At 45.7% G+C, this 14,971-nt stretch overlaps 1 protein-coding gene across 2 annotated transcripts; it reads right to left on the bottom strand.

The window, feature by feature from the left end:
- Positions 1-594: 594 nt before the first annotated feature.
- On the bottom strand, positions 595-14,737 carry Dab (DAB adaptor protein). Of its 2 annotated transcripts, XM_025218040.2 has the most exons (7): positions 14,012-14,737; positions 10,546-10,760; positions 10,324-10,467; positions 7,981-8,133; positions 7,303-7,551; positions 6,871-7,125; positions 595-6,772 (listed from the first exon to the last, which is right to left on the bottom strand). In XM_025218040.2, the coding sequence occupies exons 1-7, from the start codon at positions 14,046-14,048 to the stop codon at positions 2,468-2,470; spliced, it is 5,358 nt and encodes a 1,785-aa protein (XP_025073825.2). In that variant the 5' UTR covers positions 14,049-14,737; the 3' UTR covers positions 595-2,467. The 2 variants fall into 2 exon arrangements, with proteins under 2 accessions (XP_025073825.2, XP_088931010.1); XM_089074884.1 differs by lacking the exon at positions 7,303-7,551.
- Between the last annotated feature and the right edge of the window lie 234 nt (positions 14,738-14,971).

The following is a 14,971-nucleotide window of genomic DNA, read 5'->3' as shown; positions in this document are numbered from 1 at the left end:
GTTCTAAGAGAGTTATTTTTTAGAAATAAAATTTTTTTCTTAATAATTTTTCTTTGAAATATGAAAAGAAGATTATTGTCTCCGTTCGTTTTATAAATTTGTCTTCTAACTTGTTCCTGCAAAATTAATTTTGCAAAATAGCAAATCTTTTATTTTTAAGAAGAATTATTTAGAAGAAGGAAAAAATATTTAAGGACATAATTCTTTCCAAAGAACAATTTCTAAAAATCTTCGATCACACATAAGGTGTTAAAAAGTTTTTGAAATCTTTAAATTATCATTGCTATTATAATTGATGTCATTTAGAGTGCTGAAGAAATGTGTCAATTTTTTTCTTTTATTTCATATAGTAAATTACTGATCCTTTTTTTCCATCGTCGCTCGCCACAAGTTTGCGTTGTATCCACGATTTCTTTTAAGAAATCGTTTACGTAAAAACAGCGAGATGAATTTTTATGATTATATTTATATAATCGATCATCACTTGTATTAACAAATTCTTTTTCGGGGAAGGGGGATAAGGAATTGAATTGCCATTGAAGCGGTATTGTCGTTATCATTTCTGACGCATACTCGCAATACAGTGTCGAGTAATTCATTAAACGAGTGATAAATAATTTACTACTATTATTACATAAGTACATACAGTGTGTAAAATGTCGGCGCGATCGCTGTACGGTGGTTAGCGTAGAAATGCTCATCTGCGTAAATCATTGCGAGTTGATTAGCGGAGAATTGCGAGAATTAAATCTTGACAAACAGTGTGTCTTACATATAAGATTGAGTTAGATTGAAAAAACATAGCGACGCACATTATTCGTAGCATAAAGAAAAGAACTCTTGCTTTTACATGTCATTTTGTTTTCATGAAAACAAATTCTTGTTATCGAAAGCACTGCACACAATGCGAATTTAAGCTATAGAGAATAATCTTTTGTATGAAAATGGGACAGAGATTGCAAAATACCAAGTGCTGAATGATATTGTCTGGAATTTCCAAGTCACTTCCCTCGTGGGGGGATATATTCATTGGAAGTTTATTAATTATCAATGAGACTCTCAGTATTACATTATTCTCTTAATCTTATATTTATCTTTTACGTACAATGAAATGATTTATAAAGTCGAGAAATTAGAGGATAAAAGATAATCCAGTTTATATTTTGCAAAGTATCGTTTCTTTCCATAATCCGACTTTAGACACATCGAGTGTTTCATATCCGATCGTTTCATATCCAAGTCTGTACGACAGAAACGCTAAAGGTACGATGAACATAAGGTAATAATCTCATCTGTGTAAACATAATTCGGCCCACCCTTCGTATATCTCACGCATGTGAGCAATTTATCAGCAGCGTAACCGAACGGCGAATCGGAAGGGAGTTCGCAGGAGGATCGTCGTTGTATCGACGATATATGAAATGTCTAATGCAAAGTAATTGATTCGTGCTAGTTAAAAATGTATAAAAATCATGTTTTGATTAATTCCCAAAACACGCGCTATCGGTTTGTCCTCTCACGAAGCTCCCAAACGCAACGGTTACGCACACATCGACTAGCATCGTTTCTTTAAAGGAAATAGAGCTAAACTGCACATTCACAAACTGCTGCAACAAAAAACAGCGATTAAATAAATACATAAATTATAGGGTATACAAATAAATACGTAACATGATATTTAACAATTATGCAATTACGCAGTACACAAATATATTAAATTATTCTGATCTTTCTTTCTCGCTTCCTCTCTTCCTCTCTCTCTCTCTCTCTCTCTCTCTCTCTCTCTCTCTCTCTCTCTCTCTAAGAGAAAGAGACATATTGATTCTAATACATCAATAATATTATATACAGATTTATTAGAATAGTGACTAGTTTCTTTATGGAATTGCTGTGTTTCGAAATTTATCAGAACTTTTGAACAAAAACTTGAAGATAATCGATTTTTCGCAAATATCGCATTTCGGCCTTTTCTTCAGGACGAATTTGTTTCCATCGAGAAGTGCAGGCATATGTGTTTCGAATTAATCTAATAACAATCTAATAGTAAGATAAAATACAAGAAAATTTTATAATCGTGTACCGAACTCTCTGAGACGTATAAGAGCAGATTTTTAAAAGAATTTCGTGAAATAAGAGAAGCGCGAAAAACTCGCCGTTGACAACAATTCCTTCGGATATGTTCGAGCCGCATTCCAAAACTCTTCTCTTAATTTCGCTACGTTAAAATTTGCTATAGCCGAGTTCCGACTAGAGGAGAACCAAGTATCGTAGCGTAGATTCCACCGTTTCTCACGATCCGCCGACGTTTTCCGAGTGTGCAATGAAAACCGTCTCTTTGTTCTCCTACTCGTTCTCTCCTTCTCCCTCTAATTTATCCAAGTTCCAATTGTCTAGTCCACATCAGTGTCACCGAATTCAATGCGGGGTTTTAGCGAGCGACTCTTACTGTCGTCGTGCGCTCGACAGATCAGTTGAAGAAATCGTCTCCGTCGAACGGATCGTTCTCTCTCGCGAAGATATTCACCGACTCCGACTTTCTGATATATTGATCGCCCCTGGCCTTATTATTATTATTGTTATTTCCCGGCCCGTATTTTCCTTGCCTGGAGTTCTTCAGAGGTAACGTAGTGGCACGGTGGTCCGGCACATTGTCGTCTAGCTCGGACTTGAAGACGAAGGCGTCGTCGTCGAATCTTAGGTCGCCGTTGAAGAAGGAGTCGCGGCCACTGTCCTCCGAGACGAAGCCGTCAATGGGCTGCTGTGGGTCCTTGGTGTCGCACGGCAACTCCTCCGGTGTGGCTTTGAGTTCGGATGACAACCTCTGTCGATCAGACGCGTCGCTGGACGCGCTCGCTGTGGGCGTGAGATCGTCCTCAAAGTAGCTCGACCGTTTGCTGTACTCCCGCACGGGGATATCCCGCCTGGGATCCTTGAGGCTCCTGACGCCGGATGAGGGACTCGCGGGCGGCAATTCTCGTTTCTGATCAGCCGTGTCCAATCGTACGCGCGCGTCCATCGGCGCCAGCGGCTCCACCGCTCCGCTCGAACCGACGCCGGGTGTCTCCATGTGCTCGATACTCTGCGCGAAGTCGTCCTCGAACGGGCTCTGGGTCTTTTGCACTTGTCGCGTCTTGTGCCTGGCTATCCGTTTGCGATGCATCGTCTCGCTCTTTGAGTCGGGACCTTCGGACCAATAGGGCCGTTCCACCCAGCTGTCGTATTCCTGATCGCTGCCCCAGTAGCTCTCGCGGCTCCTGGAGCGTTGGGAGGGTCGCAAATACGGATCGGAGTCGTTGTCGCTGCACTCGGATCTGGAGGCGCCGAACTTGCGCGGATCCGCATACAACATATCGCTATTACGGCCGTCGTTCGCGCTGTTAGGTCTCTTCGGCCAGTATCTCTTCCTACCCGCCGGATTGTACCTGGGCGAGTCGTCGCCTGGACGTTCCGGGCCGTACTCCTCGTCCCAGGACGGATAATCGTGAGGTCTCTCTCGGCTATCGCGATAGTAATAGTACGCCTCTCTCATAGGATAATCGGCGTCTGGAGGTCCCCTTCTCCCCCAGAATCTGCTCTCCTCCTCCCATCGTCTTCTCTCCCATCTTTTCCTACTCCACCGGTCCTCCTCGTCGTAGCAGCTTTCCTGACTGCTGCCAAACCGATCCTCCTCATTCCATAGCATCAGCTTCCGTTTACGCTCGTCGTCGTAGTACGAATCGTGGCTCCAATTGCACCGCTGCGGCGGTATCGGTGGTTTCGGCCGGCACTTCCAATGCGTTTCGTACTGATCTTCATCATCTTTGTAGGGTTGCATCTTCCGATGCGGATAGGTCCGCCGCGGACCTTCATCTTCCCACTGACTCTCTTCGTGCCAGGGTGACGGGTCGCGCGGTCGATGAACGCCGCTGCTCTTGGCCCACGGCGCACCACGTGACTTCCTGCCCATCCGATCGCGGAAGCTGCGATCTCGCTTGTCAACATCGTCGTAAAACGACCTATCCTCGAAGCCGGGCGCGTCGATTCGCGGATGCCGAGATCCGGACCAGTATCTGCCATCTCCTCGCACCCTGCCATTGCTCTCTTCACTCTCCTCTTCGTCTTTCCATTCGTTGTCGCTATCCCCCGAGTGTCGGTAACCGCCGCTTCCCTTGAACGGAATCTCCCTGTGGAAATCCTTGCCATCCGGTGACCACGGCGAAGTGCCACCTATCGATCGTTGTCCCTCGCACGATGATCTGTCGGACGAGCCAAAGATACCCGTGTCGAATTTCGCCCAATTGCTGTCCTCTTTGTTGTCATCTTTGTCTAACCGTGTTGTCTCTGCGAACGGGCAGAACATATCTTCGAAGCCTGAAAGCGGCTTGGTTTCCTTGGCACGATGCGTGCCGGTATTCAACATCTTGATTTCCTCAAAGATGTCCATCGCCACGGCCTTTAGATCTTCCGAATCTTTCTTAGCTGAAATATTGGGACTCGACGGTGGCGGCAGGTTGTCCGAAAACAAATTCAACAATTCCACTTCGGCCATACTCCTCGATTGTTGAATCTGTTGCTGAGGCTGTATTACCGGCGACGCCCGGGCGGAACTTATTATTTCTTCGTCATCCCTCTTGATTGGCACCGGTTCTGGTTCGCCGATTATTTCTCGTAAGGCAGCGTATCTGTCGCTCGACGTTGACGCCGAGGATTTCACCTCCGTCGAGGATCTTTCGGCCACAGATGAGCCATTCGTTTCATCGTTGAGTATATCCGAGCCGACCTTGTCAGACGAAGTGCCATTGGCGTCGCTTCCTCTCTCAGAATTTTCCGCCCTCTCTTCCGCCTCCATGATGGTTTGCGTTTTCTCATCATCCTCAACATCTATCTCTGTCTGCTGGACCGTAGACGAATCAGACGTGATATCCGCATCCGCCATCACTTCGTTCTCTTTCTCGATTTCTCTGTCTTCGATTTCTGCCGGCTTTTCCTTTTCCGCTGTCAGATTTGCAAGGGAGCTAGTCACTGTCTCGTCCATCTTCGCGAACCCTTCGTTCAACAAATTCTCATTCTTGGCCGGCAGCTTGACGGTTAGATTCACCAACGAAGCTATAGAATTCGTGATGCTATCGCTGGTCTGTATTTCAGATTGAACTTCCACTTCGTCGGAAGTTTGCTCGCTGTTGTTGAGCGACTCTTCTTTTTCAGTTGTCTCTTCGATCTTCGTCTCTTCCTTCTGCTCCATCTGCTCCATCTCCAACAATTCGCGGAAAACTGCATATTTGTCATATGTAGACTCCTGTTTTGGTTCATAGTTAGCTTTAAAAGATTCCGAGGTTACGAAGGAAGTCGAATTTAATCCAGTCGTCGTCTCGAGCGGCTTTGACGCCAACGATGATAGCGACGACATCGTAGATTTGGGTGAAATCACCGCTTGTTCCTTCATCGTCGTTGACGTTGTCGTTATTGGCGGAACAGTAGCTTCATCCGCATCGTCGACGGTGGTTTCCTTTGTTGACAAATTCGCCAAACATTGCGTGAGCTGTGTCAAAGTCAGACTGGTCAGCTGCTGGACCGTCATGCCGAGACTGGAGGCCAACTCATCCAGATTCGTCCATGACGACGTTAGCTGGCTGAGCGTGATATCGAGAGGCGGTTTCATTCTCTTGGAGTCTGTGGCCGGGACGCTCGTATTGCTGGTAAAGGGCACAGACGACAATGACGTCGTGGATGATATCATCGTATTGAAGGAATCCTCGAAGGCGGAGGCAGTGGTCGTCGTACTCATAAGATCCGACTTGCCGGATATTTGCGGAGGCGGACTGAAGTTGTCGTCGAACTGATGACTCTTGACGTCTTTCGGCGGGCTTTTATTTTTATCCTTGGCGATCTTAGTGGGCGAAGGCGAAGCCTCGCGTGGCGGAAAATCGTATTGGAAATGTCCCTCCGTGTGCGGGGGTCTAGGCGGCGGTCTCGCGCCCCCTCGGGCCCCTTGTTTCTTCGGCGGTAAAGGTGGCGGATTGATAAGAATGCTACCTGCGCCTCTGGGTGGTGGTTCTGGGACCAGGTCTAGTTCCGCACTCGAGCTGGATAGACGCGAGTTGGCGTCCGACGAGCAAGAACGCAACGGCGATGCCGGCGACTCGTTCGTCACTGAGAAATCTACCGGGAAAGGCTTGTTCGATTCCACGGATTGTGTCTTGCCGCCTGGCAAATCGATGTCGAAGTCCCTTTTTCGTACTGACTGAAGATACTTTTTCGGACTCGGTAACTTCACCAATCCCTGCGTCGACTCCGTCGAGTCTCTATCCATGCTGCGAAGAATCGAGCTTCCCCCCGAAGCGATCGTAGACGTATTCGTTCCTTTGGGCAACGTCGTCTCCTCCGGTGGCAACGACACCGATAGAGGCTGATGATGTATCGCCCGAGAGGCCGTCTCTTTCTTTGGTGGCGAATCGATTTTTTGCAGAGAGGATTGACTCGCCTCGTTCTCGTCGAATCGATCAAAATTGGCAAAGTTGCTATCCTCGCTGTCCTTCGACGATTGATCGGTCTTTGTCGACTCTATGCAATCTGTACTGGTCGTGATATTGAAATTCGTCGGAAAGCTGTCGGTGGAACTAGTAGACACCAGATCCTTGAGGACCTTTTTCGGTGGATTTTTCAGGTGCTGGAAAAAGTCCTTCTTGTCTATGTAAGGCTTGATCAGACCGGTCCCCAACGGATCCAATTCCGTGAACACGTCGATCTGCGGGCTTTTCGTCTGAGTATTGCGTGGTGTGGTCTCCACCGAGCTCTGTAACAGGAACGATCGCGTATAAAATTTTACAAACGCATTTGTCAAAAAAAAAAAAAAAAAAATGAAAAGAGAAAAATGTGTATATCGACACTCACGTTCTCCTCCTCGTCCTTCTTCGTTGTCGAATTTTTACTCAGATTCGTTATCTCGTTGTCGTTGAAGAGATTTTCGGTCTCCTTGTCGAACCAGTGAATCGTATTCTGCGGTGGTGGTGTTTTACTAACTAACGTCGTCGCCGGACTGGAAGTGGTCGATGCGGGTGGTACCGGTACAGTGTGTTGTCGTTCCAAATGGCCTCTCTTTGTCGAGGAGGGAGGCGGTGGCAAAATTGGACGAACTGTATCCTGAAGCTGCAACAGGTACAGGAAAATATGGTTATCACATCCTTGTCGAACGCGCAATAACGCCAACAAATGTGATCTCTTCGCTAAATGAATTCATGATTGCAATGATTATATATCTGCAATTCGTTCGTGACATTATTAAAAATAGAAAAGATATTCGCGAACTCGCAATACCAATCGTACCTTCATGTTTGCGAAAGAATCACCGAACGGATCGGTCTCGAATAGATCGTCGGTAGACGGTACGGGATTTTCCGGCGTAATTTTGTCCATCTGGTGAATGCCCTGCTGTAGTGAGTTCAGTTCGAATTGCAGATCTAACAGATCCGCGATCACGCCGCTCTGTGATTCGTTCTTGCGATCGGCGGTCTTGTCGACTTCGCAGTTAGTCGTGCGAATTCGATGAAACGATGACTCGGTGCCCGCTGCGCCCTGCGACATATTATCGTAACGCGTCTGATAGTTACGTTTTACTGTTATCAAACATTATCTTCCTTAGAACCGATTGCAACCGATAATAATTATTAACTTGTACCGTAATTTAATTGATCCTCCATCTCTAGGTAACGTTGATTGCAATATAAGCAGCGAACAACTCATATCAGCCATCGTGATTAAATCGTAATTTTTGCTTAGATTTTTTTGATCTTATTTAAGGAAAAGAGATGAAGAATTAATTAAACGTCATTTAACTTTCGTTAATATTTAAATAAACGAGTTGAGTAAATGAGAATGGGTAATGATACTATTATCTAATGAGAAAAATAAAGAAGCTGTTAAAGTACGAATAAAGAGACTTGTCTGCGAGAACAATTTAATTGACATATCTTGCGGCAATTATTTTGAGAAACTGGAACTCACCTTAGTGTCAGGCGTCGACTCAACGAAAATACCGCCGGTGTGGAATTTAATCGCGTTAATGGCATTCTGCTCTATGTGCTGTTTCGCCAGCTCGATCTCCTTCTTCTTCAGCTCGAACACCACTTGAAATAAGTCCCGCATCGCTATCACCACCTGTTAAACAAAATGTTCTCTTTTGCCACTTTGCGCGATATGCCAAACTTGTTGCGGACGCAAACTCGTTTACACTTTGCATATTCAAATTCAAACGTCAATTCAAACGTCATTCAAAAAAAATTCTTTGAGACTATTTCTTGATTTAATTTTTAGAAAAATCAAACTTTTTACAAGACTTGATTTCAATCAATTTACTCTTGAATTCACTCATTCATTCTAATGTTTTTTCTTCTCTGTATAAAATCTTTAGACATATACTCGGTGCATTACAAGAAACAGAAAAGGGTATTTCCTCCTCTATTTAATTCGAGATCAATTTAAAGCGTCTAGTATTCCGACAGATCTGGATTAATTTCCTCTTCTTTGGGAATGAAAAATATCGAGGAAACAGGGAATACTACCCACGCCCGTTGACCGTAATTTCCGAAACCCTTCTTCGATCGTTCATTCTATTCTCACCTCCTCCTCCCCTCTCTTTCCCCTGCCATCAGCGCGACAACCCTCTGTTTGCCGCGATTCCACGCTTAAACGGTTAAAACCTCCAGCGGCGTGTCAAACACGACCGCCACCGTATATACGGGCGAGGATTACCGGAGCCGTTTATACGGAGGCGAGTGCAGAAATTAAACTTGGAAATTGAATGAAGGCGTAAGGTTGTTGAATTAATTTGCCACCTGTCGCGCGAGCTTCCCGGGCTGATTTCATTTTCACGGCGATGATCGTCGTCGCGATTGAATTGCGCGAGTTGAAGACCCGGCAATTGTATCTGCGCGCGATCGAGAGCGAAAGTCTACGTGGCAGAGTTAAACATATTCCTCGATTTAACGCGGCCGATTAGCCGTCATGAACTTCTGTTCCGCCGCATTATGTCTAATATTCATCTCGTGGAAAGTTACTCGCGGTATAATGTATCGCGCCGAGCGAAACTGTTGCAGGGCATACATATTTTATTCAAGACGAGTGAGAAGTAAGTTTGCTTGCAGCTTAAGCGGATAAATTAAAAAAAGTATCTGTGCGCTCTCTTCCAACAAATCACATTAAAAAGATTTTAGTCGTGATGATGGTTAATGCAAGTGGTATTAAAATATTGTACAGTTTTTGTCGCGCATCTATTTACTTGTCGAAATTGAATTTTTTTATTTTATATATTTTTATATATCTTTCTATTTTATATATAAAATAAACAAGATTCAATTTTGACAAATAAATAGGATAAGCGATAAAATTGTATAATATTTTAATATAATAACTTATCGTCATATAACTCTCTCTCTCTGTGTGTGTGTGTGTGTGTGTGTGTGTGTGTGTGTGTGTGTGTGTGTGTGTGTGTGTGTCAAAATTGACTTTTTATTTTATATATATATATATATATATATGTATATATATCTGGACAACATTTTTGCAGTTAGTCGAATGCAATTAAGAGTGTTACAGCACACTACTTACGCGTGACTTTCGCTCTTCCTCGAAAAAGGAAGTGCTCGAAGAGACGCGTTTGCTCGGCGCTTAAGCCGCGCGATGCTTGAGCATAAAAGTGGAATATACTGACAGAATGAATTTGAATATCAAGAAGTTGCCCGTCGATCCCTTTGAACGGCGTACGAAGCGAGCCGTGAATAATCCGGCAACAATCTCCCGCAGCGAGGACGTATCGGAGGAACGGGGCGAGCTGAACGCGAGCCGCGTAATGCAATTATTTACATACGCATCCGGGATTACGGTCGCCCGGAGTCGATATTGCTTCTCGGATTGGGCAAATATCATTCTAGGCTCCTCTGCTCCCCTCTGGCTACCCTCCTCCGATACGTGGCCGGCTACTCGTTCCCGATAATTGACACACTTTAACCACGTTTGGTAGCGACGTAGGAACGCGAAATCGCAATCGCTCGTGCGTGTCCCCGATAACTCTCTAAGCTGCGAAATCAATTTGATACCCCTCGCCTGGTATCTTGCGCACCCTGATTAGATTTTCGCGTATTTGCCGGGGGCGCGTGGAATATACAGGTACCTCAAAATTGTCGTTCGAGAGCGCGTTACGCGCTTGTGAAGATGCTCGTCGAACTTGTCGAGAATTATATTATTTCACTTCTCAATTCATTTCTTTGCGTTATGTTAGACGAGAGCATTGTTTGATGTTTTTTGATGTTCGAAAGGACGATGCAAAGCGAAAATGACGAAAGGACTTACCTGACTTGCCGCCTTGTCAGTCTTAATGCCGAAGAATCGATGTCCGGTATCCGGTGAACCGAAAATATATCCGAAGGCTCTCGAGTCGCTCATATCTTGGGCGATAAACGATATTTTATGCACTGGATGATGGTACAGGCAGTCCTGCGGAAGGGTGTAATCATAAATTATACTATAAATCGATCCGCGATATCCAGCTGCGTGAATAATTTCGCTACTCACCCCCGTCTTTTCGTCCCTCAAACGAAGCCCGTCTATGCTGACCTGAACAGCAATTCGTTGCTTGTGCTCACCGGCGGCGCGAATCGCCATCTTCAGGTCAGCCAAGGCCGCCTGGCACATCCGGTCACCGCGCGCTTCCGATACCTCCAGAATACCGATCAGCTTCGCCTTAAACGATACGCCCTCCCCAAGAAAACGGGTTGGGTCATTCTTGACTGAAACCAAAATATGCACAATTATTTTATCATTCTACTAACCCTAGTCTACCAATCCTAGTCTACTAACTCTAGTCTACTAACCCTCTCCCAATTGAAAAGGAATGAAAAAGTACATAGTAATAAAAAAAAAACATAATCTCGATTTGCACTTTTACAATTTATGATCAAGTTCAACAACAATTGTGATCAAAATTGTTGCGTGTTTTTATAAATATCTTCGTTGAATTGAAAATCAAGATTGCAGCAAGAATGCTTGGAACAAATAAAATTTTATTTTTCATCGGCTTAGTTTGCTAAAATAAAAATGTTTATATTTCTTGCATGGAAAGAATAACAAAGTGAAATTTCTTCGCTTTTTTACAAAAATAGCCTACATGCAACATTGTAAGAGAATCGGGATATATAAAATAAAATATGTAAAGGGCACACACGATCTGGTCGGGAAAGTGTCGCCTGTTTGGGGAATACGATACGTCAAGTTTAAGGTCGCTCTCGATTCATTCCGCACGGTGAACCGTCGCGGAAGTAACGCGAAAATACGAAAGCCCGGGGAGCGTTCATTGTAACATCGCGACGTGCGGGCCCCGTTCAGTCTCGCGTGAAGGAGACTTCATCCAGCGCCCGGCAGATCGAATTATCGTATTTGGAGCCGCGGGGAGGCGGGCGAAGCCTGGAGGAGCGATCCCGTCGGCGATAGGTCCGAACACATTAAATCGAACACATCGATCGGTCGTACAATCAATTTGGACCGGCGGGACCATAAAATGAGAGAACTCGACTCTCAAGTGCCCGCTGAGAACGCGGATCTCCCATCGGCGATGATCGGCGTTAAAATTAATGGCTCGGAAACCGATAATTGGGTCGGTATCTATTTCGTAAACCGCGATGATAACCGTACATGTCACTCGTTACATCCGCTTTTGGAGAAGAACGAAATATTGTTTTCCCAGCGCCCCGAAGTGCATCCGATAACATTTGACAAGTGGATTAATGCCGGTGATAAATATTTGAAGCGATGCGAAAACGCCAGAGTTGCATTGCCTCGTTATAACTTCGTGGCTTCGGTGTAATCAACAAAAGTGCGATTATGTAGCGCAAGTTATAATGAATGTAACTAATTCACAGCGTGGCCTCGTAAATATCAGTGAACGTAAATAACAGTGCGTTATTGTTTGCGAATAATAATTGTATTAGCTTTGCCGCGCGAGATAGTTCGATAACTTTGGCAGTGGAAACTGCGTGCAAACGGGAACACGATAAATCTGTCGAAAATCCAAGTAAGTGTAGAAAGAGCGTAAAAAAAAAAAAAAAAAATGAACCGAGAGCGTCTCTAAAAAAAAAAAAAGAACAGAAAGTTCCTCTCTTTCCTTTCCTCTCTCTCGTCAGACTTCTCGCTGCGATTTAATGACCGAAGGCTGCCGCTGCGTTTGTTCGAAGGCACTCGTAGGCTTCGAGTGGAGAACGCCAACTGTCGGTACTCGAGAGTATATATACGTCCGGTACCAATCCGGCTTTTCATCAAGCCTCCTTCCTTTCTGCTTACCGCGCCAGATGCGACCTCCATCGCATAACAATTCTTGGCCCCGATGTGTCCCGCACCTCCATCCCATAACAATTATTATTTGCGGCTCGCGAGATGAGACGCGTGACAAGATGGAGCACTCGGACGGAACGAGAATCGACATTGACACGTCTGACTGTAAAATCTTTTATTATCGCGAGAGACTTCTCATTGGAGGACTTCTTATTCCATCCTAGGAGGACAACGACCCTTTATTCTTCTTTGTGCGGTTTTCTTTAGACTAGGCGCACATTGGCAATTTTTATAACTGCGTTGTCGCTAATGTCCTTCGAGAATGTCGTGACAGAAAAGTTGCTCGAAAGCTGTCAAGTGCACGCGATCTTATATAAAATAATGACCTGAAATGACGATTAAATTGAAATGAATTAAGAAAAAATTGCTAGTGCACATCTAGTCTAAGAAAATATTTTGATCTCGACTACCAAAATTTAATAAAAGTTTCGAATATCTTCGAAACTTTATCAGATTTCTTCCGATCTCTTTTTTATCAACTTTTGCGAAGCTAAGCTATCTGTATAGCCTGTGTACTTCTGCGATAAGAAGATATATGACAATGCAGCAACCAAACGTAGCGGAAAACTCGATGCGTTGCCGTGAAAAAATTTTATCGCGACTACCCTTGACATTTTCGTAAAAAAACTCGAATCGAAGAAGTCCAAATTTAACTTGTTCATATTTACAGATATTCTATATTATGTAGTCTATTTAAGGGAAGATCATAATTACTGTAAAAAAAAAAAAAGTAGCAACTCGTGATCAACTTGTGTGATAATATTAGAAAATCAACCACAATCGAGGAACAAATGGGAGGAATAATAAATTGCTATCATTAACGTGACTCATCGAGAAATCGTCTAGGAAGTGTATATGTAATGATCCCGTGACTTTGAGTCTCACAACTTATTTAGAATTTTCTCATTTTTCTCTCCTATTTATAGTTAATATCTCCTTCATATTTCACGAGTGTAACTTAAAAATTATTAACCGCTCAGCTTAATATATAATGTTATATGTATAATGACAGAATACAAGTCGATATATAGGATTCCAAAACAACACGTTGACCGTAAGCTTCATTGGAATATTTTTCAATTAATTTCCATAACGAAGTCTCACGGTTTCCCCGCGGCATTCTTTTACGACTTCAATTATGTTAATTAATATTTAATCGAATAAAAGGATAAGCGCGTTTTCGCGCTGTCTTCTGAAACGACTAGTAGTAATCTAGCACACGCGCACGACACAACTGTCTACATCTATCGGTGACAGCCATCATTAACTTAACATCAGTCGATTGGTAACTTAGCGCGCGCCCGCGGATGCGAGGGGATTCCCAATTTTCCGCGAGCGAATTCGCGGTGGTTTCTCCCGGAGTTTTCGCGTCATCAGACGCGTCAATCGCGCCGAATCGCGGAGACAATTTCGCGAAATTCCGCGAAGCACAACGCATGCGGTCGACCCCCTCGAATACGCGAGCACGAGGAAGCCATATTACAGAGCGCCTCTAACCACCCCTAATGGATCTACAGGGTGGCACCAGAAGCACCCGTTGTGCACCCATCGGGAACGATGAGGATGACGCGTAAACTCTTCGAGATCGCGAGCGATTTTGCAGAATACCAGGCACGCGAGGGTACGCGAGGGTGCGAGCTCTCACTCTACTCACACTTGCACGGACTGTTTTTTTTCCGTAAGGTCTGCATCGGTGGTCCCGCGTAGACGACGGCGAGGGAGAGAGAGAGAGAGAGAAAACCCTGAAGAACGGCACCAAGGGAACGACGAGAAATTTTTCTTTTTATGTTTCTCCTCGTTCGTCTCTCACCCCGCGCCCTCACCCGCGGCGGAGCCGGTCACCCAGCCTTAAGGCGCACCCTCGTACGTCGGCACGGTCGGGGATACGATCCTCAGCACGGACACATGTCGTAAGCACGTCGGTCTCCCTCTGTCTCCCTCCTTCTTCCTGTTCTCTTCGTGCCCGCGCACCCCTCCTGATCGTTTCCCCTCGTCTCGTTATCTCTCTCTTTCTCACTCGATCTCTTCTACCGTCTCCCTCTCGCAACCACTACCCCCGGCCAGCGTCTCACCCTCCGCGCCGTGTATTTCCCGTATGTCGTAGGCAACGTAAGCGGCCGAGAGACAGGCGGCGCGTATATCACGCGTACTCGCGCGTACGCGTCGTCGTGCACGCACCACCTATATCGCGACGCACCACCGGTCAGAACGGGACGACAGCAGCAGCAGCAGCAGGATCGCGAGGATCGCTCCGCGCGCCGCTGCCTGGCACCGGGGACACGGTTCCGCGCGCGCGGCGGCGAGCGCGTGTATCCGCGCGCGCGACGTAAAAACGCGGAGGAAGTGACAGCTGCCTCCACCGTGCCGCCGCCGCCGCCGCCGCCGCCACCGCCACCGCTACCGCCACCGCCACCGCCACCGCCACCACCACCGCCGCCACTGCCACCGCCACCGCCACCGCCGCCACCACCGTCGCCGTCGTCGCTGCCGCCACCGCCACCACCGTCGCCGCTACCGCCGGCACGGGCGCCCATGCTAGCCGCTCTTATTGATCAATAATATACGCCGCCACCTGTCCGCCTGTCTGCCTTGTCCTGTACTCGATGTCGTCACT

Source organism: Pogonomyrmex barbatus, unplaced genomic scaffold, assembly GCF_055798465.1.
Source record: "Pogonomyrmex barbatus isolate J1 unplaced genomic scaffold, ASM5579846v1 scaffold18, whole genome shotgun sequence".
In the NCBI taxonomy this organism is placed as follows: Eukaryota; Metazoa; Arthropoda; class Insecta; order Hymenoptera; family Formicidae; genus Pogonomyrmex; species Pogonomyrmex barbatus.
This window is presented reverse-complemented; position numbering and strand designations above follow the sequence as displayed.